General features: G+C 40.3%; 1 protein-coding gene across 1 annotated transcript in view; it reads right to left on the reverse strand.

The window, feature by feature from the left end:
• Positions 1-1,217: 1,217 nt before the first annotated feature.
• TIMELESS (timeless circadian regulator) overlaps positions 1,218-25,974 on the reverse strand; it is a 45,112-nt gene continuing 20,355 nt past the window's right edge. Inside the window, exons 12-34 of the mRNA XM_075265600.1 lie at positions 24,457-24,674; positions 22,272-22,375; positions 21,961-22,130; positions 21,664-21,786; positions 21,432-21,583; positions 21,254-21,351; positions 20,947-21,070; positions 18,280-18,481; positions 17,102-17,253; positions 16,939-17,024; positions 15,620-15,743; positions 15,243-15,325; positions 14,854-14,996; positions 14,559-14,772; positions 12,299-12,367; positions 10,207-10,325; positions 9,008-9,212; positions 7,341-7,395; positions 6,033-6,103; positions 5,818-5,866; positions 4,397-4,467; positions 4,284-4,316; positions 1,218-1,540 (exon numbers count right to left, since the gene is read on the reverse strand). Of these exons, the coding sequence (XP_075121701.1) occupies positions 1,437-1,540; positions 4,284-4,316; positions 4,397-4,467; positions 5,818-5,866; positions 6,033-6,103; positions 7,341-7,395; positions 9,008-9,212; positions 10,207-10,325; positions 12,299-12,367; positions 14,559-14,772; positions 14,854-14,996; positions 15,243-15,325; positions 15,620-15,743; positions 16,939-17,024; positions 17,102-17,253; positions 18,280-18,481; positions 20,947-21,070; positions 21,254-21,351; positions 21,432-21,583; positions 21,664-21,786; positions 21,961-22,130; positions 22,272-22,375; positions 24,457-24,674 (2,769 nt within the window). The 3' untranslated portion in view covers positions 1,218-1,436. The remainder of the gene's footprint in view (positions 1,541-4,283; positions 4,317-4,396; positions 4,468-5,817; positions 5,867-6,032; positions 6,104-7,340; positions 7,396-9,007; positions 9,213-10,206; positions 10,326-12,298; positions 12,368-14,558; positions 14,773-14,853; positions 14,997-15,242; positions 15,326-15,619; positions 15,744-16,938; positions 17,025-17,101; positions 17,254-18,279; positions 18,482-20,946; positions 21,071-21,253; positions 21,352-21,431; positions 21,584-21,663; positions 21,787-21,960; positions 22,131-22,271; positions 22,376-24,456; positions 24,675-25,974) is intronic.

The raw sequence follows: 25,974 nt of genomic DNA on the forward strand, positions 1-25,974 counted from the left end.
GGTTATCACTTAAAATCTCAATAAAATACATTTAAATTTGTGGTTTTAACTAGAGATCAGCAAATAGTATTCGAAACTCTCCCATAGGAATGAATGGAAGCAGCCGAACACCAAGGGGTAAAGCGCCGTCTGATTCCATTCATTCCTATGGAGCAATGTATTCGAAACTAGAGTTTCAAATACTAGTCGCTCATCTCTAGTTTTAACTAAACAAAACGTGAAAAAGTTTAAAGGGTATGAGCACTTTTGCAAGCCACTGTATTCCATTCTGTAACACTCCTTGTCTTCTGCTAGGTCCTGTGACTTTCACTCTTACCATATAAAATCTACACTGAATAAATAACAGATCCCTTCTTGTATACTGAACTATTCCATACAGGCTCTCCGTAGGGGAACTACTACAAACTATTGATGAGTAGACAATTCCTCTCATACAATTATAAATCATAAACTTAGAATGTAAATATAGTACAGTCTTTAACTGTACTATACAAAAAAGTAAAATGCCTATACAATGAATAAAGCTGGATGGTTTTACTTAATTTGGTAACTGCCCCCTCTTGCTTTACTTTATAACTTCTGGAAATATTGTGGATGGCTCATTTATTGTGATTGAGCACAGTCGAAGACATAATAGTGCTGCATGTGCTACTGTTATTTACATGGTAGCCCCAGTGCTGTTCTTAAATTTTTGGCTTCATGTTTAACGGAAAGAAGCAAGGACTGTGATAGATAATCATGTCATAGTTGCCACGATGGAAAAGAGGGATTTTTGTACTCACCGTAAAATCCTTTTCTCAACGTTTTCACTGGAGGACAGTGTGGGTATTAGCCTGGCCAGGCTCTGCCTTCGAGCATTACCCCTATCACAGACACTGAGCTAATAAGTTGTACAGCAGCAGTAGGAGAGAGACACACAAAATAAGGAAAAAAACGAACATGGAACCAACAGCAAATAACGTCCTGAACCCCCAAAAAAAAGAACCGATCAGACAGGAACAAATGTAATAACGAGAGTGGGATCTGTGTCCCCCAGTGGAAATGTCGAGATGTGGAACTGCTTCTTTAAACAAAAATATATGTGAATAAGATAACTGATCTGTAAGTAATGACAAACACAATTTTATTGTCATATCCATTAAACAGTTAACCTGGTTGAGAAAACGCAACTTTAAACACACATAATAACATTGTTTTATGCTAATTCAGAAACACTTCAATGGTTCTGATATTCCAGCCATTTAGAGAAAATATTTTAAAAACCATAATTTATTTTTATACACACATCCCACTTTGTGTTCACAGGTATCAGTTCCCTTTACACATTATGGTGATTTGAATATATGAAAAACATCCAGATAATATAAGACCGGAGGCCGGGGCCTACAGCTATTATCATGGATTTAAAATTTAGGGTGTGGAACTAGCTTCAGAAATTAGTCTTCATCATCATCTTCAATGCGAAGACGTTTTTTCTTAGTTGGTTGAAATTCTTCATCTTCTGAATCAATAACTGTCCCAGATGTCCTTGGCTGTTCATCTGCAGCAATTAAAAATAAATAAAATACATTTTTACACAAGGACAGAATGTCTTCAATAAAATTAGGATGTGTTCAAAGTGAGTTTTCTTGCAGACTGAAAAAATCGTTTTCTTGAATTAGGAAGTTTCATTTGACGTTTTTAAATGATGCGTTTTTGGTTGCATTTTTCATTACGGTTTTTTGCTCCAGCAAACTGTATGGACCTGGAAACTTGCCTTTAAAAACAACACTTGCAGTTTTTGATGCTGTTTTTCAAGGTGGAATCTGCCTGAAGATTGGTCTTTTTTTTCGCCCTCTAGCTAAAAAAAAAAATCAGTTACCGTATTTTTCGGACTATAAGACGCACTTTTTTTCCCAAAATTTTTGGGGAAAAGAAGGGTGCGTCTTATAGTCTGAAGGTGGCGCCTGGCATCCGCTGTAATAGAGAGGCGGAAGCCGGCAAGTGATAGACGCCATTACAGGTGCCGGGGCCTGCGACATCGCTGCGCTCCTCTGCCCTACATGAAGCCAGCAGCGGCAGGGGCTCCTCCGTCCCCCCGCCGCTGGCTTCATGAAGGGCAGAGGATCGTAGCGATGTCTCAGGCCCCGGCGTCTATCCCTCCCCGGCATCCGCCTCTCTAGTACAGCGGATGCCGGGTCAGTATCGGTGGCCCCTTCTCCCCCGGGGCCGGTCCCCACCGGCCCCGTACCTGTAAAGTTGCAGGCCGGCTCCTGCGCGGCGATATTGCAGGAGCCGACCTGTCCGGGTGACAGCCGGGAGCCTAATGAGGCTCCCCGGCCTGTCACTGCTGTATTAGTATTGCGGCTGGTCTCTATGACCAGCCGCCGTAATACTAATATACAGAATGTCCCATAGACGGCAATACAGTTGTATTGCCATCTATGGGACTTGCGATCAAGTGACCGCAGGTTCAAGCCCCCGGGGGGGAATAAAATAGTAAAAAAAAAAAAAAAAGCTTTAAAAATATGAAATAAATAAAAGTTCTAAATCACCTCCTGTTTTTTTTTCAATACAAGGTGATCTAAGCAATAGATATCCCCCAAAATGGTATAACTAAAAAGTACAGCTGGCCCTGCAAAAAAAAACGCTCTATGCGTCCCCGTACCGCTGCAGGGTCACCTGTCAATGTGGCCTTGCAGCTGTTGCAAAACTACAACTCCCATATATTAAATATTTTACCAGTTTTTGCTTCAAATTTTTTTTTCCCTATATTCCTCCTCTAAAACCTAGGTGCGTCTTATAGTCCGAAAAATATGGTACCGAGGAAATAAAACTGCTTCTGACTCCCACTGAAATGAATGGGAGGTATTTTTTTTTATGGGGCATATACCGCCTCAAAATCAGCGTACAAAAAACTCAGTGTGAACATACCCTTAATTGGATTGAAGGAATTTTACAGCATATTGCAATAAATTGTATGGGTGAAAAGGCCCTCCCCAAATAATTGAAGTGTGAAGAAATCAGACATTGCAAATGGTTCAAATAAAAACTGCAACTAACCAAGGAAGAAGGGAAAAAAAGCCATACAAAGTTCCTCACAAGGAAATGTAATAAACACTCATATTTACCAAATATCTCAAACTTTGGAAACATTTGAAAAGTTGAAAAAGAATATAATACCTATGTAAATATTGCAGTGATCGCACTGAACCACTGAAAATAGTGAATGTCATTTTTACTGCACAGAGAACACCATAAACACAAAACCCATTACATAATTGTGTTTTTTTTTTCCTTTCTCTAACTCTATCCCATTTTGAATTTCATGGAATAATAAAATGGTACCAACAGTTAATACGATTTGGCAAAAAAAAGACAAAAAGAAAAACAAAAAACCACACAAGCCCTCATTCAGTTCTGGGAATATATACAAAAAAAAAAAAAAAAAAGTTACGGCTTTAGAAAGGTGGGGGATAAAATAGAAAAATGAAAAGCCCCATTGGGGTGATGGTTTAAAGTAAGTTTGGATGTACGTATTAAGAATAATGGAGGCCACGTGAAGTCTAGATAAAAACACTGTAAAAAGCCTGTAGCGTTCCAAGTCCTTAACAATGGAGTCCAATGTGGCATTTCTTTATGGCACTATATTACAGCTGTATTATGAACATTATAAATCTGCAAGAAGAAACCTATGCATGCATCTTCGTGAAGGTATGAGGATTTACAGTATGGGCTCAGACATCTAAAACTCAAAATTATAGTGAGAAAGGTCTTTTCTCCAAAGGTGGTCATGCACCTTAGATATCCCCTCTGAGCTTCACATAGGCATTTGCTCATGCGACTGTGATGTCTTCTCAGAAGGGAGAAGCAAGAAAAAAAAAAAATAAGCCTCAGGCAACAGCCTGTGAAAACACTGGATTTTGTATGTTGAAGTCCAAAATATCAATATGTCTTCCCTTTCCACCTCACCAACTGCAGTCAAAGGATATCTGGGACACTCACAGATGTACTGAAGTTCACACGAACATCTGCAGGTGGATCAGCTACTGCAGCATGATATCTTATCACAGAAGGCAACAAAAAACAGTGAACCCCCCCCCCCCATTGCAGCAGTTGTACCAGAGTTAACCTGAACTTCTGCAATTGGTTAAAGTTTTGCAGTGTGATATCTTTTCATTGTGTTTTGTTGCCTTCCATGGTAAGATATCACGCTGAAGTAGTTGATCCAACTGCAGAAGTTGTTAACTGTAACACATCTGTACATGTTGGATGTATCTCCAGAAGAGGAAATTCAGTATTACCTTTATCCATGGCTGAAGACTGATCCTCTAAGTCTGGTTTAAAGGAAAGGTAAAATTGGTCAGTACAACAGTGATTGTTAAATATATGATGTTTGAATATGGACTTCACAAACCTTGGTCGCTTTTTAGTGGCTCCTCATCATCACTGTCTGCTAGCCGGCTTCTTTTTGTGGTTATTTTTGGTCTACACAGGGAATTAATAACGGTTTTTAAGATTTATACACCAAATGAATATTTTCTAACAATAAACAGTAAGTAGAACTGAAAGGTATATCAACATAAAATAAATGCTCCAATATATGCTGACTAAAGTCAATGACTGACAAGGCTCTTCAAGTGATCAAGACTTGTTTGCAGACTTGTTTGGGAGCATCTTAGTTATGCTTTTAGTTTAAACACCAGTGTCTCATTTCAGCATATCCTCTTATAGGGGTGCTTCATTCTCAGGGTCTCCAGGGCCTCATTTCGGCACTGTATGATCATCTCATATGGGTGAAATTGGCTCGTCTGGAAGCCCCTGCTTTACTGCGCTGGCGCACTCTTATTCCTGATCTATGAGGACATTTTCTGACCTCCTGGAGTCAGCACACACTGTCCCCCCAGCTGCTAACAATAAGCTGATACAGGTGTATATTCTGCATCAACGTTATTTGACTCCTGCACGTCTGCACAAAATAGGAAGGTTATGACATCCTGGGTGTTTGCGATGTACTGTTGAGTATTCACATTTTTGGCATATGGTCTGGGAGTGCCCAATAATTAAAGGTCTTTCATCCGAGGTTGTAAACCTGTTATCAGGTCTACTAAACACCTCAATTCCACTCTCACCCCAAATATGTTTTGCTGGTATTCTGGATGAGGAGATGTGGCCACACCACTCTTGTATCTTTTTGCGGGAATCTCTTTTCCTAGCTAGAAAGGCTATTGCCCTGCGATGGATGGCTCCCCGACCCCCCCAATCAATGTGGAGGAAACTGGCAAACTCCATTGTCTCATATAATAAAATAGTATATAAAGGCAGGGGCTTCACTCAAAAATTTTATAAGGTTTGGGGCCCTTGGTGTGATTCTCCCTTGACTCTGTATACAGCCCCATCTTTTCACTCTGCCCTAAGTGCATTCATTGCTCAGATGTCGGTGGGAGGGGTAACCCTGGGCCTTGCTTGTATTGTATTTGAAGTGCATTGGCATACCGCTCCCGATTAGGCCTGAATCAGGTGAGAGTCTCGAGCAGCGGACACCCTGGCTGACTCAGCCGTGGAATCTGCAGGAAGATAGGGCATGTCACTTCTTTTTCCTGCTAGCTGAAAGAAATCACTAGCAGGAAAAAGAGCAAGGGACTCCCATTGAAATAACTGGGAGTCATTTTTGCAGGCGGTTTTTGAGTCAGATTCCGAGGCAAAAATCTGCCTGCAAAAAACTCCGTGTGAACATACCATAAGGTTTCTTAGCAGTAATGGCATTCCCAAACTTTGGAGGAAAAAAAAAAAAGGAATACTTTACATAAAAACATTGTAGGAATAAGAAACCCATACCTGTCACTGCTAATTTCTGAGGAAATGTCTGGATTCTGCTCCTCGGTTTCTAGAACACCAAAAATAGAAAGAAAATGTAATAGAGCCAGAAACACAGCAGTACATGCTAGTTATCTTCCAGGTAGATTTGTTGTAGCTTCATTTACATATTATGAAAATTAAGAATTAAAATTTATATCAAATTAATTGTATTGTGAAAAGAACTAGATACAAACCTCCTTCCTTCTGTTCCAGTTCTTCATCATCACGGTCAACAAACCGGCTCTTTTTTGCTTGCTTCGTTTTCCTTTACAGTAAAGAAAAAAAATTAAAAAAAATACAACCACCTTTGCAAAATCTGAATGTGAAATCTTTTACAACAGCAGAAAAAAAAAAAAAAACTAACTCAAAAAGCCCCCCAACATTGATCCAGAATATCAACCATCTTCAGGAACCTTTTACAATCTCCACCAAATCCAGTTCTTTGCTTGGGAATGGTGGGAAGCAGAGAAAAAATTCCAACTTTACTGGAATGAGTTGAGCAAATAGTGCGTTGTTGTTTTTTTTTTTTTTTTTTTAAATTAATTAAATAAATTGGTACCTGATATGCTCTTTAGGCTCTGTACCATCAGGAGGGCAATGTCAGGCAGAAGCAGGCAAGGAGTGTAATGCCTGGCACTACCCATCTTACAGTACAGAGCCTAAAAAAAAAAAAAATATATATATAATAAAAAAAAACAAAAAAAAAAAACAGGCGCCAAAACCAACTGCATTAATTGCTCGGTAATGGTCTGAGCTAGAAAAAAATTGCAACTGCGCTAGAATCAGTGGAGCAGCATCTATTAAGACATTTTAAGAACTGGAGTTGGTGAAAGTTCTTCTATTACCGATGTTTAGTTCTACATCCATGGGGGGGGGCAGACACAGGCCTGCTCTGCATTTTTATATCTTTTTTTTTTTATGAGCAAAGAACTGCTGTCACCCATGTTGCTGTTGTAGAAAGGACAGACATTCTCACTTGTCTATCCCCAACATTATAGTCACTTGGTAGTTGTAGTTTCATACCTAGCAATATTCTTACTTTCACATACTGAAGCATGAAAAACAAAAAAAAAGGTAGTCCTGCTGGCTATAAGTTAGCAGAAGCTTCATGAGAGGTATGGAAAATTCTGTTCTCATGGACACTCTATGGAGGCTTTGTATCTCCACAATTCCACTAGAACTAGGATCAGATATAATTTATTTAAACCCCTTGCACACAACTGCGAGTTCAGTGTGCTATCCATTTTTTTCCCGGATAGCACACCGACAATTTCACTTCTGACGTCTCATGCACATGACCGTGCATTACACAGATCAGTGTATGGGCAGACTATCTAGATCGCAAAAATGAGGACAGATCCTATTCCTGTCCGAATTAACTGTTGTGTGCAATTAGCCTAAGTCTGTCAGGAGATAAGACTCTTGCCTCTCCCCATCAGGGTCAGGAAAAATAAGCATTTGGCTGAATTATTGTGTCTTACAATCACTCATTTCATCTTTACCTTTTACTTGGCATGTCAGACAATTCATCAGGCTGCGGTTTTATTTCCTCTGGCTCTAAAATTCAGGAGTGTGGAGAAAATACAATGAAATGATTAGGGTTGTGTCAAGTAGTAAGGTGGCAAAAAGAGTGAGCTCCAATATGTCTGCAATACTTATATTTACATTCCAGTTGCTGATGTCTCTTGCAGATGATGAAATATCAGAGCCTACTGTATAGGACACTAACAATAAAGAGCTTGGGTAGACATTGTAACAAAAAAAAAAAAAAAAGTGACAAAGCTAAAATTATCAGCAACTGGTCACAAAGTACGCTATACACAGCACTCAATGTGAGCACTTTTTTTTGCAATAGAATACAAATATAGAAAGCTCCTTTGCTGCACTTAGACTAATGGAAGGAAAACCTAGGACTTCTCAATTACACCATAGGCTTTCACCTGTCTGATGGGAGGCGTAAAAGCATCCTGGGAGGAAATGATCTGTATACATAGGAGCATTGGAACTGCCGTCATAGCAAAGAGGACCGTGATTTTAAGTGGCCCAGTTGTCCCAGGTTTTTTTTTTTTTTTTAAATAGGCATTTACAGGTAGTCCTCTGGTTACGACGGTCTCGGGTTACGACGTTTCGTGGTTACGACTAGAGACGAGAGCTCCCTTGTAACAGAAAACTGCCAGCACTCCCGACTAGCAAGGACTAGCCTGCGGCAAATCAATGCAGGTTCTGTAGCAGGCTCGTCCTTGCTCATCGGAAGAGAGCTGGCAGCTTGCTGTTACAAGTGAGCTTACTTTTTCTCATAGGTGTTCCGAGCCGCTGCACACTAAATCACGTTGATCCGTTCCTACGCGGCGTCGGTATGGTAGGTTTCCGACTTACGTCGAAATTCGGTTTACGCCGCCGCGCAAGAACGGATCAACGTCGTAAGTCGAGAAATACCTGTACTTGCTGATTACTCCAGCAGGTAACAGCCCCAACAGGAATTGTGATGAACTACAAGAACCATTTAGTTAAAAATAGGTTGTCATTAGTTGGGATTTGACCGAGCAGTGGATAGCCAAAATACCAGGACGAATTTCAAAAGTATTTAATAATACGGGTCAACACGGTAAATACTGAGTCTCTGTATAAACTTGATGTACTGTCAAAATGTTAAAAACTTATGAAATGTTAAGAACTGTACTTCAGTAACCATAGAAACATCTAACACTGAAGTAGCAAACTTTGTGAAAACCAAAATTTGTGGCAGTCTTAAAGAGGACCTTCAGATCCGCATAGATGTGTGGTATTATATACCACTATAAAGGCTTTCACCATATGCGCCCAATGCTGGCGATATCGGTGCTGTTAATTTTCACCACGCCCAACAGTACATGTGTATGGAAGAGTACCATCAGAGAAGTATTTCTCACAGCCCAGCGATGACGGTAAGCTGTAAGACGAGCCTTTCTGACAGTTAGGAGATATTTGTGCTGAAAATAATGGCACCATTATCTTCAGTACCAGGGCACATAACGCTTTCTAGTGGTATATAATACTGCACATCTATGAGGATATGAAAGGTCCCCTCTAAAACTTTTGGCCTCAACTGTAGTTTATCAATATATACAACCCTGAAAAGCCCTTTAACTACTCATGCAGCATAATTTATTCTAATTTCCCTTCAACTTACCTATAGGAACTGTTGTTGGAGCCTTCTTTTTGCGAGCAAGCAAAAGTGCACGCAATGCCTCTGCTCTCTGTTCTAAATTTGAGCCATGGTCATCAGATTCTGTGGGTGTCTCAACTACCTCTTCAGGACTTGACAGAACAAGAGAAGAGGCTAACCTACGCAGCTGCTCAGGGCTCAATTTTGCTGGAATGCGCCAGAAAGATTCCTGCATGTAAAAACAGGGGGGAAAGGAAAAAAAAAAAAAAAAAAAACTTATAGGAAAACTTTAAACTAAAGAAATTGTACAATGTTGCAGTTCAAATTGGTTTTCTGGGCTAAAATATTGATGATCCTGTTGTGGATTCTGAGCATCTGAAACACAGAACAGAGGAGACATTCCCCAAAATATAATAACTCTGGAGCATCGATTCTTAGAACTCTGTTGTGCCATTCTTTTTGAAATTTATGAATAGATTATCTATTCTATTAATACTTAATAATTGGTGTGTCCACTTCAGGTACCAACCAATACAAATCTCCCAATGCTCTGCTGCTTTTAAAAAATATGTTTATTAACTCTTTCCTGCCACAGACATTTTGGCCTTTCGTTTTTTCACTCACCAAATACCAAAAGCCATATAATAATTTCCATTCACAAAGTTATATGAAGGATTTTTTTTTTCGGGACATATTGTACGTCATAGTGATACCATTTAATATTCCATATGATACACTGGGAAGCAGAAAGATTCAGAATTACGGAAGGGGGTCGGAATTTAGAATAAATTTAAAAAAGTGCTAACTGCGCATGTCCGTCTGCCATTTTCCTGTGCCCTTTTACACGAGCGCCCTTTCGACCACAGAAAAATGGCCAACGGACATGTGCAGTCGGTACTTTTGGCTGAAGATGCGGCTGATGACCCAGTGAAGAACACACAGAAGTCGCTGGAGAGTTTTCGGACAGCACAAGGGCCGACTTTCTTAAGGCTATTCCGACATGTATTTAGTTAAAAAAAGGATTCACGTGGGAAGTAGACAAGGCCTTTAACTATACATTGTAATATAGCCTATATTACTGTAGCGTATATAGCGTATATTACTGTAGATTACAATGAATAAAATAGCGCAAGACAATATCTTCTACATTAAAAAGCAAATATTCATCTATATTATCTTGGTAAATACTTCAGCAAAAAAAAAAAGTAAACCACAAGCCTTGCCTGCTCATTTGCTGGCGGACGGACTCCCACTATTTTCAAAAGCTTTTGAAATGTTTTATGTTCCATGGCATCCTCATTGTCTTCAGTTAAAGGAACAAGAGGAACCGATTGAGAGGAGCCTGTAATACAGACAATGGCATATAATCTCATTGACATAACTTTTATTCATTTTTTCCGTTTCCAAAAAGAGTACTAAAACAAAGCAATGGAGACTAAAAGTGTATATCAGGGTTATTCCAAAAACTACATTTTTAGTGCACTCAAAAAAAAAAAAAAAAAAGTAACCAATATTTCAAAATTTTTCAACATTACAGGGAAATATAAAAAAATGTTGGGTACGACGATGCTTAACACTTAATTGTGCATAATCATCACCAAGATTGTGTTGTCACAGTAAGGGCATGTTCAACTGTAGGAATCTGGTGATAACATCCTGCCCTGAACCTGCCTTCCAATGTATTCAATGGACTGAAGCAGGATGCTAAGGAAATGAGTGTCCTGCACGACTTTGCTGTTTTATGAGAATCCTAACACTGAGCTGATCAGCTCCTTCATCTGGGGCAGATGAATGAATAAAAGCCAGCTAGAAAATGAAGAGGAATCTGAAGCTGAAGACTTAATTCCTTTTCATTTACCGCAGTCTGAACAGGCCCCAATGAATATTTAGGATTTCACCAAATTCAAATCTTCTCCAAGTGTAAATACTCAAAGGCAACTGCTTTTAAAAAGCTGAAATTATGATTGAAAATTTTAATTAGCATACCAGATTGACAATCACATTTCATATGAGCTGCAAACCACTGTGTGTAACTGTAGACAGTCCATGTTCTTAGTAAATTAAACACCATCTAGACTTTGGTTCCTTGACTCTGTGCCATGTGTGCAGACAACTGCAATTTTATTGGAATATGAGTAAATCACTACATGTTCGGGTGAAGATATTGGTTGCCTCCGGTTCATTACCCTGTGCAATTATGGCAAACAATTGTTTGTCTACTGATCATAAATCAGCCTAATATTGAAGGGATATACAATAGGGAAGGGGAAACTACACAGTTTTGCCATTAAGCAGTTTGGGAAAGTTGGATAACTTTCCCGGTGGAGCTGTAATGGGTTACAATGTTGTCACTGGGACTAAGTAAGCTACAACTGGCTGGTATCAGTGTGTTTACTGCTATTATTATTACTACCATTGATGACACCATTACTACTACAGGTACTGTTGGTACTATTGGTACAAATGTTGCACTATTACCATATTGATTTCATACTATCAGTTACTTGGGGGGATTTATAGACAAAAAGTGTACAACCCAAACCCAACTCTATCCTCCTAAACTTCTTGGCTCATGTGCACTAGTATTAGAGAAGGAAGAGGAGACAAACATGGCTGCTGTCCTAGAGCAGAATACTACTGTTTTTCATGATTGGTAATTGTGACCTATGACAAAATAAGAGCAAGAAATTCTGGTTCTGATCCTGGGTAGAGCAGATAGCCAGAGGAGCATGTGTTATAGGCTCGGCCCAAAGCCAAAGTGGCCAAGCCGACAGCGCATGCAGGGGATTTGGATCCCACTGAAGACAGTGCTGGCTGCTTATGCAGCGAAGACAGTGACCTGGACAACTCATCTGCATGAAGGGCATGTGATGCCATGGCACAGAAGGTGATATTCGGGTGTATGATTATGCTGTGCTCAGAGCACAAGGGTGATGCCCCCTGAGATTCAATAACATATATGAAAAAACTATTTATTTAAAAAAAAAATGGCAGCGAGCAGGACAAAACCAGAGGTAGAGCTAGAATAGGCTTTCTAAAGGCTATTCCTACAAGTGTTTAGTGAAAAATCACCAATGATAGACTACCTTTAAAGTTCCAGTTAACAAACTATTAACTGTCTACACATGGCTATACAGGGTAGTATAACAGAATTAGTGTGCTGGAAAAATTTACAGACCGAGTACATTATTATTATTAGACTACAAATAGGAAAAGCCTATGAAATACAATTTTTGAATGGTAAAAAAAGCAATACTGTAAGGTGCCAGAAAACAAAAAGTAAATGGAAGTATCCCGAGCTGCTCATATACTCACCATCCTCTTCACGGTCATCAGCAGTCCGGTTTAAACAATTCTGAAGCCACACCACAGGAGAGGACAAGCCTGTTGATCACATGACACATTCTTAATAAATTCTTATTTTTGTCACGGCTGGACAGTGACAATTAATAAAAGGCATAATGGTTATAAAAGAATGAAAATACATAAAAAATCCTGTATTGTAAATATTAAAATAAACAACACTTGGGACATTTTCTTTTGCTGGGTTTCCAAGTGATTCAATATGGCTGCAGTTGTTCCCGTCTCCCCCTCCTTTGTTTTCGTTCCGCCTGGTGTCTGTTTTTCTAGTTTTTTTTCTGTTCTACTTTTACAGTTCTTGTTGGATTCTTTGATCCGTACTGGCTTGGGTACCATGGGCAGGGTCTTGTTTGGCTGCCTTACAGGTGGTTGCATTTTTTTTTCTTTCCTATACCTGTTTTCCCCTTGACATGCCTGTTCTCAGACATGATGGTTTTTTACCCATGCACTGGCTAATGGCATTGTTTATGCTCACTTTTGTATTTTATGCTTTGAATTTGTTTTATATAAAATTTCAATAAAACTTGATTACGCCCAATATGGCTGCAGTCTATTCACTGTTCATGCTAGGATGTGGTCTAGGATTACCGTTAACCCCTTCCTGTTGTAGGCATTTTTTTTTTTTTTTGACTCCCTGCCTTCAAAACTCCTTAAATTTTTTATTTTTCAATTCAACGAGCCATTCACTGAGGGCTTAATGTTTGCGAGCCAAATTGTACTCCATTGTGTTCTACCATTTAATATTCTGTGCAATGTACTGGACCCTGGAAAAAAAAATTAGAATGGGTTGGAATTGGAGAAAAACTGTTTGTGATTTTCTTAAGTCATGCTCTTTTTTTTTTTTTTTTTTTAGACCATTTTGAAGAATGTCTGAAGAGTTGATTCAAATTTTTATGGGAGGTCAAATGGCAAAAAAATGGTGGCTTGACTGTTTAGTTTTCTTCCTGTTATGGGATTTTTTTAAAAATTTTCTTTTTATATGGTTGTAGACCAAGCTTTTCCAGACACAGAGGATGTATAATTTGTTTGTTTTATTTATATTTTTAAATTAAAGAAAAAAAGGGGGTGATATCAAATTTTATATTTATTTTTGTTTTTAATTTTTTTTTTTTTTTTAACTTTAAACAAAAGTTTTTTTAAACTATTTTATTAGCTTTGATTGAACCCGCAATCTCGATTGCATGTCCCATAGACTGTAATACAGCCTATGAAACAGAACAATGAATTCTGACCAATTCTCCGAAGTGCAATACAGCAGAGCAGAGACCTGGGGGCCACGGAGGCTGCTCTTCTTCAGAACCGGCATCCACTGTACTATTATGGTGGATGTCAGGAAAGGGTAAATAACCAAACCATTTTTTTTTTTCCTCCATCACATAAACACCTTAATTTTTTATTTTTCCATCATAGGAACGAGGGCTGTTTGGGGGGTACAAGTTGTAATGTTTAAAGGGCACAATTTTGGGGTACATATATCTCACTGATTTAACTTTTAATAATCCGGATAAAAAAACCAAAACATTGCAATTCTGTCAATGTTCTTTTTTTCTTTTTTTTTTAATGCTGTCAACCATGGGAGAAAAAACATTTCAGTTGTATTGCTCAAGCCATTATTACATTTTGTAAAATAATTTTTTTTACGCCATTTTTTTTTTTTTTTTAGGTTCCCTTGCAGATCTGAACATCCGATCTTTACACATGTAGTGAAACGTATTATGCTGTCTGTCTAAAGTTGACCAAAAGTCTGTTAGGCCATGTCAGAGTCCAGCTGTTATACAACAGCATCTGTACTCCACATCTGTATTCATGGGGGTACCGATGCCCGATAGAGAGCTCTATCCCTTCAAAACTATTTCATTCCACCTGTTGATGTTGAGCAAGTGGTTAGACACCCTGATGTTTTCCTATTCTGGGCAATAGAAAGGCGTACACAGCTGTGAGTAGAAAGTGCAGAACTGTTTGACACAGGGCAGGAGATCCCAATATGTTCCGATGAATAGGATATAGAAAGGCCCATTATTGACCAATGTGAAAAGTCTATTGGTAAGTCACTAAGGGGTTAATGCATTTGAAGTAATCTTGTATTAGATCTTGCATAATTGTTCCAAAATAGGACATTTAATGGTAATTTATATAAGGATAATAATTTCTTGTATTTTTTCAACATCTTCTAGTAACTGCTCCTAATCAAATTTTGTAACAGAATAGAGATTACCTTCTTCATCTAAACTCTGTAAAATGGTTTGTATCTTCTTATCCACAAGTAATTCACTATTCTTGCCCAGCTTCTGTTTTGGAATATTTTCCGACTTGGTTTGCTCTTCCTCATCCTCCTCACTTTCAACATCATCATCATCATCTTCTTCATCATCTTCAATATCTTCATCCCTTCCATCAACACCAAGATCACGGAGGAAATCCTCTTCTGACTAAAATCCATACAAAACAAAAACCTTACCACAAGAGTTTACAATGAAGAGTCTGTTTAAATAAATGATAACTCCACATACTATGCCTGAAGATTTTCCTTTTTTCCTCCTCTTTTTATAAAGCTCCTTCCGCTCTGACACCAATCCCATGCTTATTAGTTTTTCTACGATTCTAGCTTTGGAGCGTTTGGCTGTGATTTGCTTCATTATATTGCCTAATATATCTGCAAATGGCAAAGAATATTAATATAAACAACTGATGGAACTGACAAAATGTGAGCTCTTTGTGGCGCTGCAGCTCAGCTCTATTTCAGAGAATAGGTCTGACTGCAGCTCTCTGCAGAGATAGGTGAGGCATTGGTGTACTGCTCGGCATAGAACACTTAGGGCGATACAATACTAATCGGTAATATGCCACCACTTTATAACATGGCAAAACGTTTGAAAAAGGAAAAAAGTCTCATCTGTACCATCAGTCTCTTGAAACTCCTCAAAGAGCCGCTGAAGTTCCATCTCTTGGTCTTCAGTCCAAAGCACAATTCGAGTTCCTTTACTGAAAGATTTGCAAAAAGAAAAAAATAAATATTGAAGCAACACAATAATGAGCAGACAACTTCCCAAAATGTTCCAACAAATTGTCATTTCTGCTAATGATGGTTGAACTATTCCCTTACAGCTTACAAAAAAAAAAAAAAAAAAGTAGTCACTAGTCATTCCTTCCTCATTGAAGGACAGTCTATTTACTGCATTTGTAAAACTGCAAACAGCAGTACAGTCTACTCAGGAGTATATAAAGATAGACTGCAAAAGGCCACTGAAACCTGTCTGGCCCATGTAATAAACTCACACTTCTTTTTTAAAATCCTTGACACTTTCAGCAAGACCCATTTGCACAAGATGGCCAATAACTTGTTTCCGAGTCCGTGTTCCAGGCTTCAGGTTTGCCAAGATATTATCGATCACATCAACACCTGAAAAATATTTATATTGTTTAACAATGCATGTATTATACTGCCAATAACAAACAGAAATTAGTCCAACTATGCTAATGGAATTTGGTTTAGTTTAATCTGTAAGCATATATAAAAATATATTTCTTCACATCCTGTATCCTTAGAATTTGGGTGTTATGGCTAAGTGATAGACTTGTGAAGTGGTCAGTCTTCTGGAAATGTTTAACTCCTTGCAGCCTGTGCCAAAAACCCCTTCAGTGCCTTGTACAGAGGAGTCTATTGTTGGATCATTGGACTTCAGCAGTCTCAATCACAGGCCAAATGGGTGACCTCTGAGGTGCACTGCCTCAGTTACAAGGAGAAGAGGACCAAAGAGGATGCTGGAGAGAGCCGGAGTGAGGATGCCCAGTAGAGGAGAGGCAAATATTTGTTATTTTTGCTCACATCCCCTGGGAGTCCACTTATTAAATTCCGGGGTCTAATAGAATAGCATACCCGAAATAGAGGTCCAAACCTCACAAATAGTTGTTGAATTTCAACAGGTTCATCTGAAGTGGCTCTGGGGGGACTCATGGGAGCACATTATACTGTGTGAAGGCCACTGTGGAGCATACTGTACAGTGTAGGGGCCACTGTAGAGCATATTGTACTGTGTGGGGGCCACTGTAGTTTATATATTGGATGGATTTGTAAGGCCCTATTCGAAACCGACTACAATTGTGGACAGTTTTGGACTCATTTATTTCATTGGGACATTCATTTCATCCTTCACCCCCCCCTCCCCCGGTTTGAAGTTTCAGACCAGAAAAAAAATAGGATATGTCACTTATACGAAGCACATTCACAGATCTGCAAATACAGCCCATAAACATGCCTATGGTCTTGTGAATAGAGCCTTGTGTTTATCTTTTAAGACAAAAGATGTTAATGCAAGAGTTGTTTTTTCTAAAGATAAATCCTCAGTATTGGAACTTTGGCACTTTGCGATAAATTAGTAGTTTTGGGTTGCCATAGAGCCATGCAAATCATTGTACAAACTTTACAGAAAACATCCATGATTTATCAAACACAAGTTTAGGCAGGTGTACATGCTATAGGGGAAAGCAACCTAAAAACTGACAGCTATCCTAAAGATAATGAAAATTAAATAAAAATAGTCATTGAAAGTTCAAATCAAATCTTCCATTAACAAAAGCCTCTTTGAAATGTTCACCTTCAACTTCTTTATACTGCAAGTAGAGATTCTGTAACTCCTCTTCCTCCTGCGGTGTCCATTTTATCCGCTTACGGTTTGTATCACTGAAAGAAAATAATCATCATTAAATAATGGCATGATCTCCACCATTCTCTTTCGAATAATTAAACCAATTTCTCACCTTTCTTCATCGTCAGTTTTTCGGTACCCCTCTGTGATTTCTCTGATTAAGTTAGTATTTTTCCAGAAAAGCAGCTCCACGTAGACTTTGTTGTTTGTAGCAGCAAGTGCAAAGAATTTATTAAGAATGTACTTTGAAAAAGCTACCAACTCCTGAAAAAAAACAATTAGACCACTTACTGCTCTGCTGTGATGAAAACTGCATGAAGTATCAACATATATCTCTCAGTATGTTCATCATAAACTTGATATTTTACAGATGAAATCAACTTATGCTAGGCTCACACCTGTGCCTGAGTTTCAGTTCTTTGGGTCCACTTGGGGACCCAAAGAATGGAAAACTAACCCGCTTAAAAAGTGGTTACCTGCATACCTCATAGAGCATAATAGGGTCCGTCAGATTTCCGCCCCAAAAATGTGGAAAGAAAAGTCCTGCGGGTTTGGGGACAGAAACCCTGAACAGAATGCAGGCACAAGTGTGAACCTAGCCTTAACTAGTTACTTCTTTGAAAAACAAACTCCCTAGTTCACTTACATTCTCACATGCAAACTTATGTGTATTTGTTATTTTAGACAACTCTCACTATATTTCAGAGAAACTAAAGGGTTGCAGTAGTTCAAGCAATTTTCTACTGGAATGTGAGAAGTATGCAGCCTGTAAGTAGGTTAATGGAGCTACAACAAAAGCAAAGAGCACACAATTTGTAATTATACATAAGATTCTTGAATTTAAACAAGCTCACACTGCCATCTCATATCTGAAGAGCTTTATTACTGAAAATACAGCGATTCAACGTTCTGCTACGTGGTAGCTGATAAAGATGCATAAAAGCTTTACATGATCTACTGATATATACACAGTTCTGGCACCAACTTATCTCCAGTGGTAACAAAGAATGTCAAAGGTTGAAATCCAACATACACTATTCCCTTCCCTAACATTTGCCATCAATGGAGAGTTAGCACATCCTGATACACATTAGAGACCAGGGGGCAACATAAATCAGGGGAGCACCACAAAGCTCAGTAGATCTCCCCAATTTTAGCTGAATCAGCAAAATGTCTGCAGATGAATATTAACTATGACCAGCTTTAAAGTCTGCATGAAAGATATTGATGAACTACGGTGGGGAGTCAAATTTAACACATTGAGAAGGACTATACAATAACTTTCCTTACCTTGTAGGCACTAGCAACTGGATCACTGAGTATACGATTAAAAACACAAAAAACTGAGAGTTGAAAAAGAAACACTTCCATTTTCAAATCATATGCAATTCGATGCAACATTTTTGCCACACAGTGGTTAGTGTGAGCACTATTATGCTCATAGTTCTTTAAAAGTATAACATAAGTCTTTACCACATTGGCGTTTGCAAACCTGAAATAAAATATAAAAGAAACATCATTCAGTATAACTTCAAAACTTGCATTATTTCCCCTGCTCTCAAAAGCGTGTTCTGGGCTGGAGGACAGTTTTCATACTGATGATCTATCCAAAAGAACAGGTCATCCATATCAGATCAGTAGGGGTCTACCTGTACAAAAGGCTTTGGTCACGGTTTCCTGGTGGTGCTAAAGTACTGCCTATTCTGCTGCTTATTCATCTGAATGGAACCGCAGCAGCCCATTGCTACCAGCCCTGTCTCTTGTATGAGTACCAGCACTGGAGGCTGCCTGGAAAAGTTGATTGGTTCATGGTCCAAATGTCAGAAATTCACCAATCCAATAGTGATAGCCTATTCCAAGGATAGCTCATTAGTAGAGATGAGCGAACAGTAAAATGTTCGATATTCGTTTCGAATAGCCACTCAATATTCGACTATTCGAACGAATATCGAACCCCATTATAGTCTATGGGAGAAAATGCTTTGCTACAGGGGAACCAACCATTCGACTCAGGAGGGTCACCAAGTCCACTATCACACCCCAGGAAATTATGCCAACACCCTGGAAAGCAACTGGGACAGCAGGGGAAGCATGCCTGGGGGCATCAAGTACCTTTATTATGTTGGGATCCCCTGTCAGCTTGCGATATGCCGGAGTTGACTTTTTCCCATAGGAATGCATTGACCAGCGTTGATTGGCCAGTGTACTGCATTCGGCCAATCAACACTGGTTCTGCCGGAGGAGGCGGAGTCTAAAATCGGTCCACAGCAGTTTCCATTCTGGTCCGATTTTAGACTCTGCCTCCTCCAGCAGAACCAGTGTTGATTGGCCGAATGCTGTACACTGGCCAATCAACGCTGGTCAATGCATTCCTATGGCGAGATGTAGCAGAGCTGGCCGATGTTAGCAGTCTGATGCAGCAGAGCTGAGTGTGTTAGTCTGCTGCATCAGACTGCTACATCTGCCAGCTTGCTACATCGGGCCGTGTGCTCAGCTCAACTCTGGAGTAGTTGAGCTGAGTGTGCAGTATCGGATTAACCCCCTCCCCCCCACCGTTGTCCACTTACCTGCAGCTCCCAGCTCCGTTTCTTGGTCCGGTGCGGTCCTCTGTCCAGTCTTCAGAGCGCCCTGCCCCCTCTCCCCCAACTAGTATTATAGAGAAGGTGGGGCTTAGGAGAATGTGGGCAGTCTCTCCGCCCAGTACCCTCCCACACTCTCCCAAGCCCCGCCTTCTCTATAATACTAGCTGGGAAGGGGCGTGGCTTAGGAGAGTAAGGGTGGGTACTGGGAGGGGAGACATGAGTCATGCCCTGCCTTCTCCCTGCATCTCTGCAATACTAGTCTAGGGAGGCGGGGTGCAGGGCGCTCTGAAGAGGACAGGGGCTTAGTGCGGCTGGAGAGTGTGGGCGGGGAGGCGTCAGAAGACTCTGAAGACAAGTGGACAGAGGACCAGACCAAGAAGAGCTGGGAACTGCAGCTATGCAGGTAAGTGGACAACGGTGGGGGAGGTTAATCACTACACAGCGTGGGGTCCAACAATTTTTGGACTACATGCTGTGTAGTGAATAGGATCGTTTTTAAAATCCAATCTCCGAATGATCGGAAATTGGATTTTAAAAACGATCCTGAAATGTCAAGATCGGCTCAACCCCAAGTGCTGGCGATATAGCAATGTCCAATGTAGCAGAGCTGGACCTGCTACACACACAGCGCTACTGCATTGGATTCCTACATCGGTACAGCTGAGTGTGTAGCAGCTTCAGCTCTGCTTCATCTCGGCATAGGAATGCATTGACCAGCGTTGATTGGCCGAATGCCGTACTTCTGTATGGCATTCGGCCAATCAACGCTGCTCAATGCATTCCTATGGGAAAAAGTCAGCTCGCGCATATCGCAAGCTGACAGGGATCCCGACGAGATGGAGCCCCAAAGAGTTGCGTGAGTAACATTCCCCCCTAAATAAAGGTAATCCCTAGCTAACTCTGCCTGTAGATCTGTCACTGTCTCACAGTCACATACTTCACAGTCCCAAATTAGTCGAATGGTAAATCCACCATCCGTCTAAATTGGAGGTTATCCGTTTCAGGCCGCCAATTACTTTTCCCGATTTTTTTTCATTGCCTCCGTTGTCGTAGTTCCTGTCCCACCTCCTCTGCGCTGTTATTGGTGCAAAAAACACACCAGGGAAGGTGGGAGGGGATACAAATTTTTACTGCGTTTGTGGCCTTGTATTCGATTGTAATCGAATCTCCCGAACGGCCTGATATTCGATCGAACGGCGTTCACCCATCTCTACTCATTAGTACTAAAAATGGCCCCCAACACAGACAATGCCTAGAAATTCACAGTAAAAAACAAAAATAAAATAGTAGTATTTATTGCATGCTCTTATGCAATTAATGAAGTATGCACACTAATACTAAAATAATCATTTAAAAACATCTTAACACAAATTACCGTTTCATGTAGTCTAAGAAGTTAAATTCCCGTTCAGACACTTGTACAGAAGTAAGTTCCTCCTCCTCTACTTCTTCCTCAACTTCCTCTTCTTCACCTAGATCTGCTTCTACTTGAGAAGATCCTGTAGTTAATAAAAATAACTGTATATAATCTACCACAAATATTTTTAGTCTGTTTAAGATATTATTCAGCCCAGTTAAGGTAGAAAATCAGTTCTCCATGAAGTTTAAAATTTTGTGGCAAAAACGTATGAACCTAGATATTCAGCTGTGTGAATCAAGTTAGACCGCATTTTATGACTTACTAGGTAGATCAGCAAAAATAATTTGCCGAAGAAGCTCAACCTCTTCTTGTGGGGTAGATTCTGAAGATCCAAACACATCCCCCTCTGGCCATACTTCTCTGTAGAAAAGTTAAATCTAGGTGAGATTCATCTTAAAATTAGTGGTTAGGCTGTGTAATGAATATCACATAAATTCTACCTTGCTGAACGAAGCAGAACAAGAGATTCTTCAGGCTGGCCACTTAGAAGACCGTTCTGTATTCGGACCAAAGCTTCAGTTCTTTGCTCCTCCACAGGTATCTCAGAAGCAGCATCAAAAGGCACGATTTCTTCGGGCAGACTTTCTGAGCCCTGGGACAATTGCAGAGTTACATGACAATAGGAAATCACAATGGAATATAACGTAGACTAGGAAAAATGACAAATACTACCATTGCACAACTATTTAGCTTTTCTGAAATGGATTTCCAGATTTCATCCAGCTCTTCAGAACTTCTAGGCTGCTCTGCACTTTGACTTGGTTTCTTCTTCTTTTTTTTTTTCACCTTGCGGGTCTTTATGAAAGAAAACACTATGAAGTTTTTTGTGGGACTTTTCCTTAACCAAAATTTATATTTAGGCTACTACATTTAATTATCAACATTTCAGCAATGTGGCAAAAGGCAGCCAAGCAATGATAGTTGTGATTTTTCACATTAAAATTGTCACATACAATTTTAAAAGCTTACCTGCACCATAACTGTGCTCTTCCCTGAACAAAACTTTTCCAGCATTTTAAGGAACAAATGTGTTGTTTCTACCAGATCCTTTAAGAAAGTTCGTGGTTGTTTGGTCTCATCAAATTTACGAAAGAGTGCCAGAAACAGCTCCCGATACTCCATCATATAAAATATGTTATCTGGACAAGGAAAACACAATCAGAATCATATACCTGGTCAGAAAGCCAAGTATGTGTGAACAAAAAAAAAACAAACCAAACAAATAAAACCCACAAACCCTCACAAAATGAATAGACTGCTAAAAGCACCAGATAACTTACTTTTAATGACTTTGCTACTTTCTCGCACAGATGGGTCTTTTGAATGATCCATTTCATTAACAGTCATAAGAAGTTCTTGATAGGATTTTAGTGCAAGATGCATTCTGTAGCAAAAATATGTATATATGTTACAGGGGAAACAAACTGAGTGAAAAACAAGCAAGCTAGCATCTTAAGGTATAGTCCAATATTTGGAATCTGTCATTATCACTTATACATCTTACAGCAGCACATATTTACAAACAGCACAGTAAGGTCAACCCACACTGTATGACCCCGAGGATGATAACAATGGCAGATGCTTAAAAGGGTTATCAATTTTCCAGTATTAATAGCCTAACCTTAGATCTGTGTGTGTGTGTGGGGGGGGGGGGGGGGTTTGAGTCAAGCAATAACCGGGTCTTCCACAGATCACCTGTACTGAGTCAATGCCACTCTTTGTAATGTCTGCATACTGTGAACTGTGCTGCTCACTCGCTGTATAAACTGTAGCAGTGAGTGTAGGTACTGCAGTGCAGCCCCATAGACTTTAATGGGATAGCGTTGTAGTAGTGGAAGGGACTGGGAGTATTCCTGCATAGCAGCTTGGCTCCTGGTGCCGCTCTGGTGGTTCAAGCAGACAACCGTTCTGAAGTTGTTGGTCAGGACTCTGACTGGGAGGTCCTGGAGGAGAGACATCCTGTGGGACAGAGCAAGGAAAAAGGGCCTCAGTTCCACAAGATTGATCTGGAGGGATGTCTCCGACTTGTACAATAGTCCCTTAAAGGTCAAGTGCACCGAAGACTGCTTCCCATCCGCAATGGCAACGGTGGAGATCATTTGCCAATGGAGAGGTAGAAAAAAAAAAAAAAAAAAAAACTTCCCCTGAGAGATAACTGAAGAGGACAGCCACCAAAGAAGTTCAGGAGGTTGAGGCTGGATGGAGACTTGTCCCATTGCGCCATTTGCAGAGGATGGAAGTGGAACTGGGCATAAGGAATAGGCCTCAAAGATCAACATCACCGTGCCCAAAACCTCCATGCACAGCCGAATCAAGCAAGAGAAGTTCTGACAGAGGAGGTGGAGACAGGAAGATAGGTTGGACTGAAGAGCACGAATCTCGGAAGGAGAACCTGGCCCACCTGAGGGTCAAGGACCATTCCCAAGAATTCCATACACTGGGAAGGCACAAGGAAGGAATGCACTAACTGCACTTATTGCTCAGGAACACTGGGAGCTAGAGAACATATGCCAACCGAGCCAAAAGCAATGCAGCTGTGCCTATTAAAAGATACTAGGAACCGAAGTTGGGAGAGGTGATGACAGGTTCTCCACTGATTCTGTTCTGAAGAAGCATGGGCCACTGCTGGTCTCAACTTCCTTACCAAAGTAAGATTTTGGCTGAGTGGACAAATTTTTACCATTTCCAGTCATGCCAAGATGGTAGAAGGGAGTGGAAACCAGCAAATACAATTAGAACAGCAATTGTGGCAGAATACTGAGGAGAGAATAGGTTCATTATCAAATCTAGGAAACCTCTTTAAGGCCTGGGCCCCACAGGACGCAAACGCCGCTATTTCCGCTGTGGGAAAAATCACGGCATTGTACAGTGCAGGCAAAGTGGATGGGATTCATGCGAATCCCTTCCGCACTTTGCGTAAAAGATCGCAGCGTAGACACGCTGCGATTTGCAAAGCAGTAATCGCAGCATGTAAATTATATCTACTGAAAACTCTGGAAAACAGAGGAAAACTGTGAACTTTCTCTTAAAAGCGCTGTGGAAAGAACTGCAATGCGTTCACGCAGCGGTTCTTCCTGCAGCGCTTTAGTGCTGCGGATACAGCCCGTGGGGCCTTAGCCTAAGAGGGGTTGTCCAAACACACCTATTGCTTTTTGTGACATTAGGCATGCAAAAATGCAACTGACAGCAGTGGGTAAAGGGCATTAGCGGGACTGAATGAACGGGACCCTTGTGCAATACTTGGGCATTTGCCTTGGAAGTTTAGACACCCAGCAGGAATTTCCATCTGTGCCGTCAGATTAGGCAGCAGAGTATCTGGACAACCACTTTAACTTTAAAAATCTCACCAAAATATAATTTAAGAAGCAATTATCAAACTGCTATAACGCAGGATTTTTACCCAACACTTACTGAATGTGGTAAAATATAAAAAAACACACCAAACTCACTCTATAAAAGCCCTACCTGCGAGCCCAGGAGGTAGCTTCTCTCTTGTCTGTCAGCATCATCTCATAATAATTGGTGAGGTTTTGCTCTATAAAATGGAAAGTCCTTATACTGGCCGTTTCAGACACAAGTTCTGGGCGAAACTTATGCACACGATTGAAGGCCATGAAAAAAGCTATAGACCAGAGGTAGTAAGTCTCATCATGTTGCTGCGCCTTCTCACGAATCAAATGATCCTAAAGAATATAAATTATGAAGAAAATTTACTGAAGGGTCAAAAAAAAGTGATAGACTTCATAAATACAGTAGAGAAGATTAAAGCATACCTCCAGCTATAAACAACTTCTCATAAATTAATAATACAGGTTAACCCCTTCCCGCCGCGAGCATTTTTCGATTTTGGTTTTCTGTTTTTTGATTTCCCCCCTCCCTTCCAAAGCCCATAACATTTTTGTTTCTGCTCTCAGAGCCATATCAAGTCTTAATGTTTGCGGGACAAATTCTTCTTCATGATAGTACTATTAATTACTCTGTACAATATACTGGAAAGCTGGAAAAAAAATCAGAATTGGGTGGATTTGAAGAAAAAATGCATTTGTGTGACTTTCCTATGTGCTTCATACGGCGGATGTATGGAAGAGGTTAATCTATGAAACTTTGTAATATATCTTATTAAAGAGAAAAGTTTTCTCCTCCACTTTTCAGGGAGAGTTAGTTTCTCCATATTAGTCTATGAAGAAATGAAGGAGGATAGAAAGGCAACTCATAATTGTTGTTTTTTCATGGTGCACTTCTGAACAATTCTAACATTGCTAGCTTGTAGGTAAGAGGTTGCTGGAACAAAAAATGAGAAAATAAATCAATTAACCAGTCAGTAAGAAATCTTATTCAGTCTCTAATTTCTCCATAGAGTTGTATGTGTGAGACTGAACATGGAGAAAAAGCTCCATGTCAGATGTCAGTCAGATTAACAGATAAGGAGCAGGAGAATAGCTTAAATAGTGGTAAAGGAAACAGATCACTTAAAGAGGACCTTTCATCAGATCGGGCACATGCAGTTTTATATACTGCTGGAAAGCTGACTTCAGCTGAATTCAGAGCACTGTCGGCTTTCCCGATCTGTGCCCGGTGTAAAGCGCTATCGGTCCCGGGACCGTAGCGCTTTACAGTCAGAAGGGTGTTTCTGACACTTCGCCAGGAACGCCCTTCTGCTCAGCAGCGCCTATCGCACTGTACTGTGGAGCGGGGAGGAACTCTCCCCCTCCCTCTCCTGATAACACTCGTCTATGGACGAGCTGTGTGAGCAGAGGGAGGGGGCGTTCCTCCCCGCTCCACAGCACAGCACGATAGGCGCTGCTGGGCAGAAGGACGTCCCTGGCTAAGTGTCAGAAACGCCCTTCTGACTGTAAAGCACTACGGTCCCGGGACCGATAGCGCTTTACACCGGGCACAGATCGGGAAAGCCGGCAGTGCGCTGAATTCAGCGCACTGTCAGCTTTCCAGCAGTATATAAAACTGCATGTGCCCGATCTGATG

This window comes from Leptodactylus fuscus, chromosome 2, assembly GCF_031893055.1.
Source record: "Leptodactylus fuscus isolate aLepFus1 chromosome 2, aLepFus1.hap2, whole genome shotgun sequence".
In the NCBI taxonomy this organism is placed as follows: Eukaryota; Metazoa; Chordata; class Amphibia; order Anura; family Leptodactylidae; genus Leptodactylus; species Leptodactylus fuscus.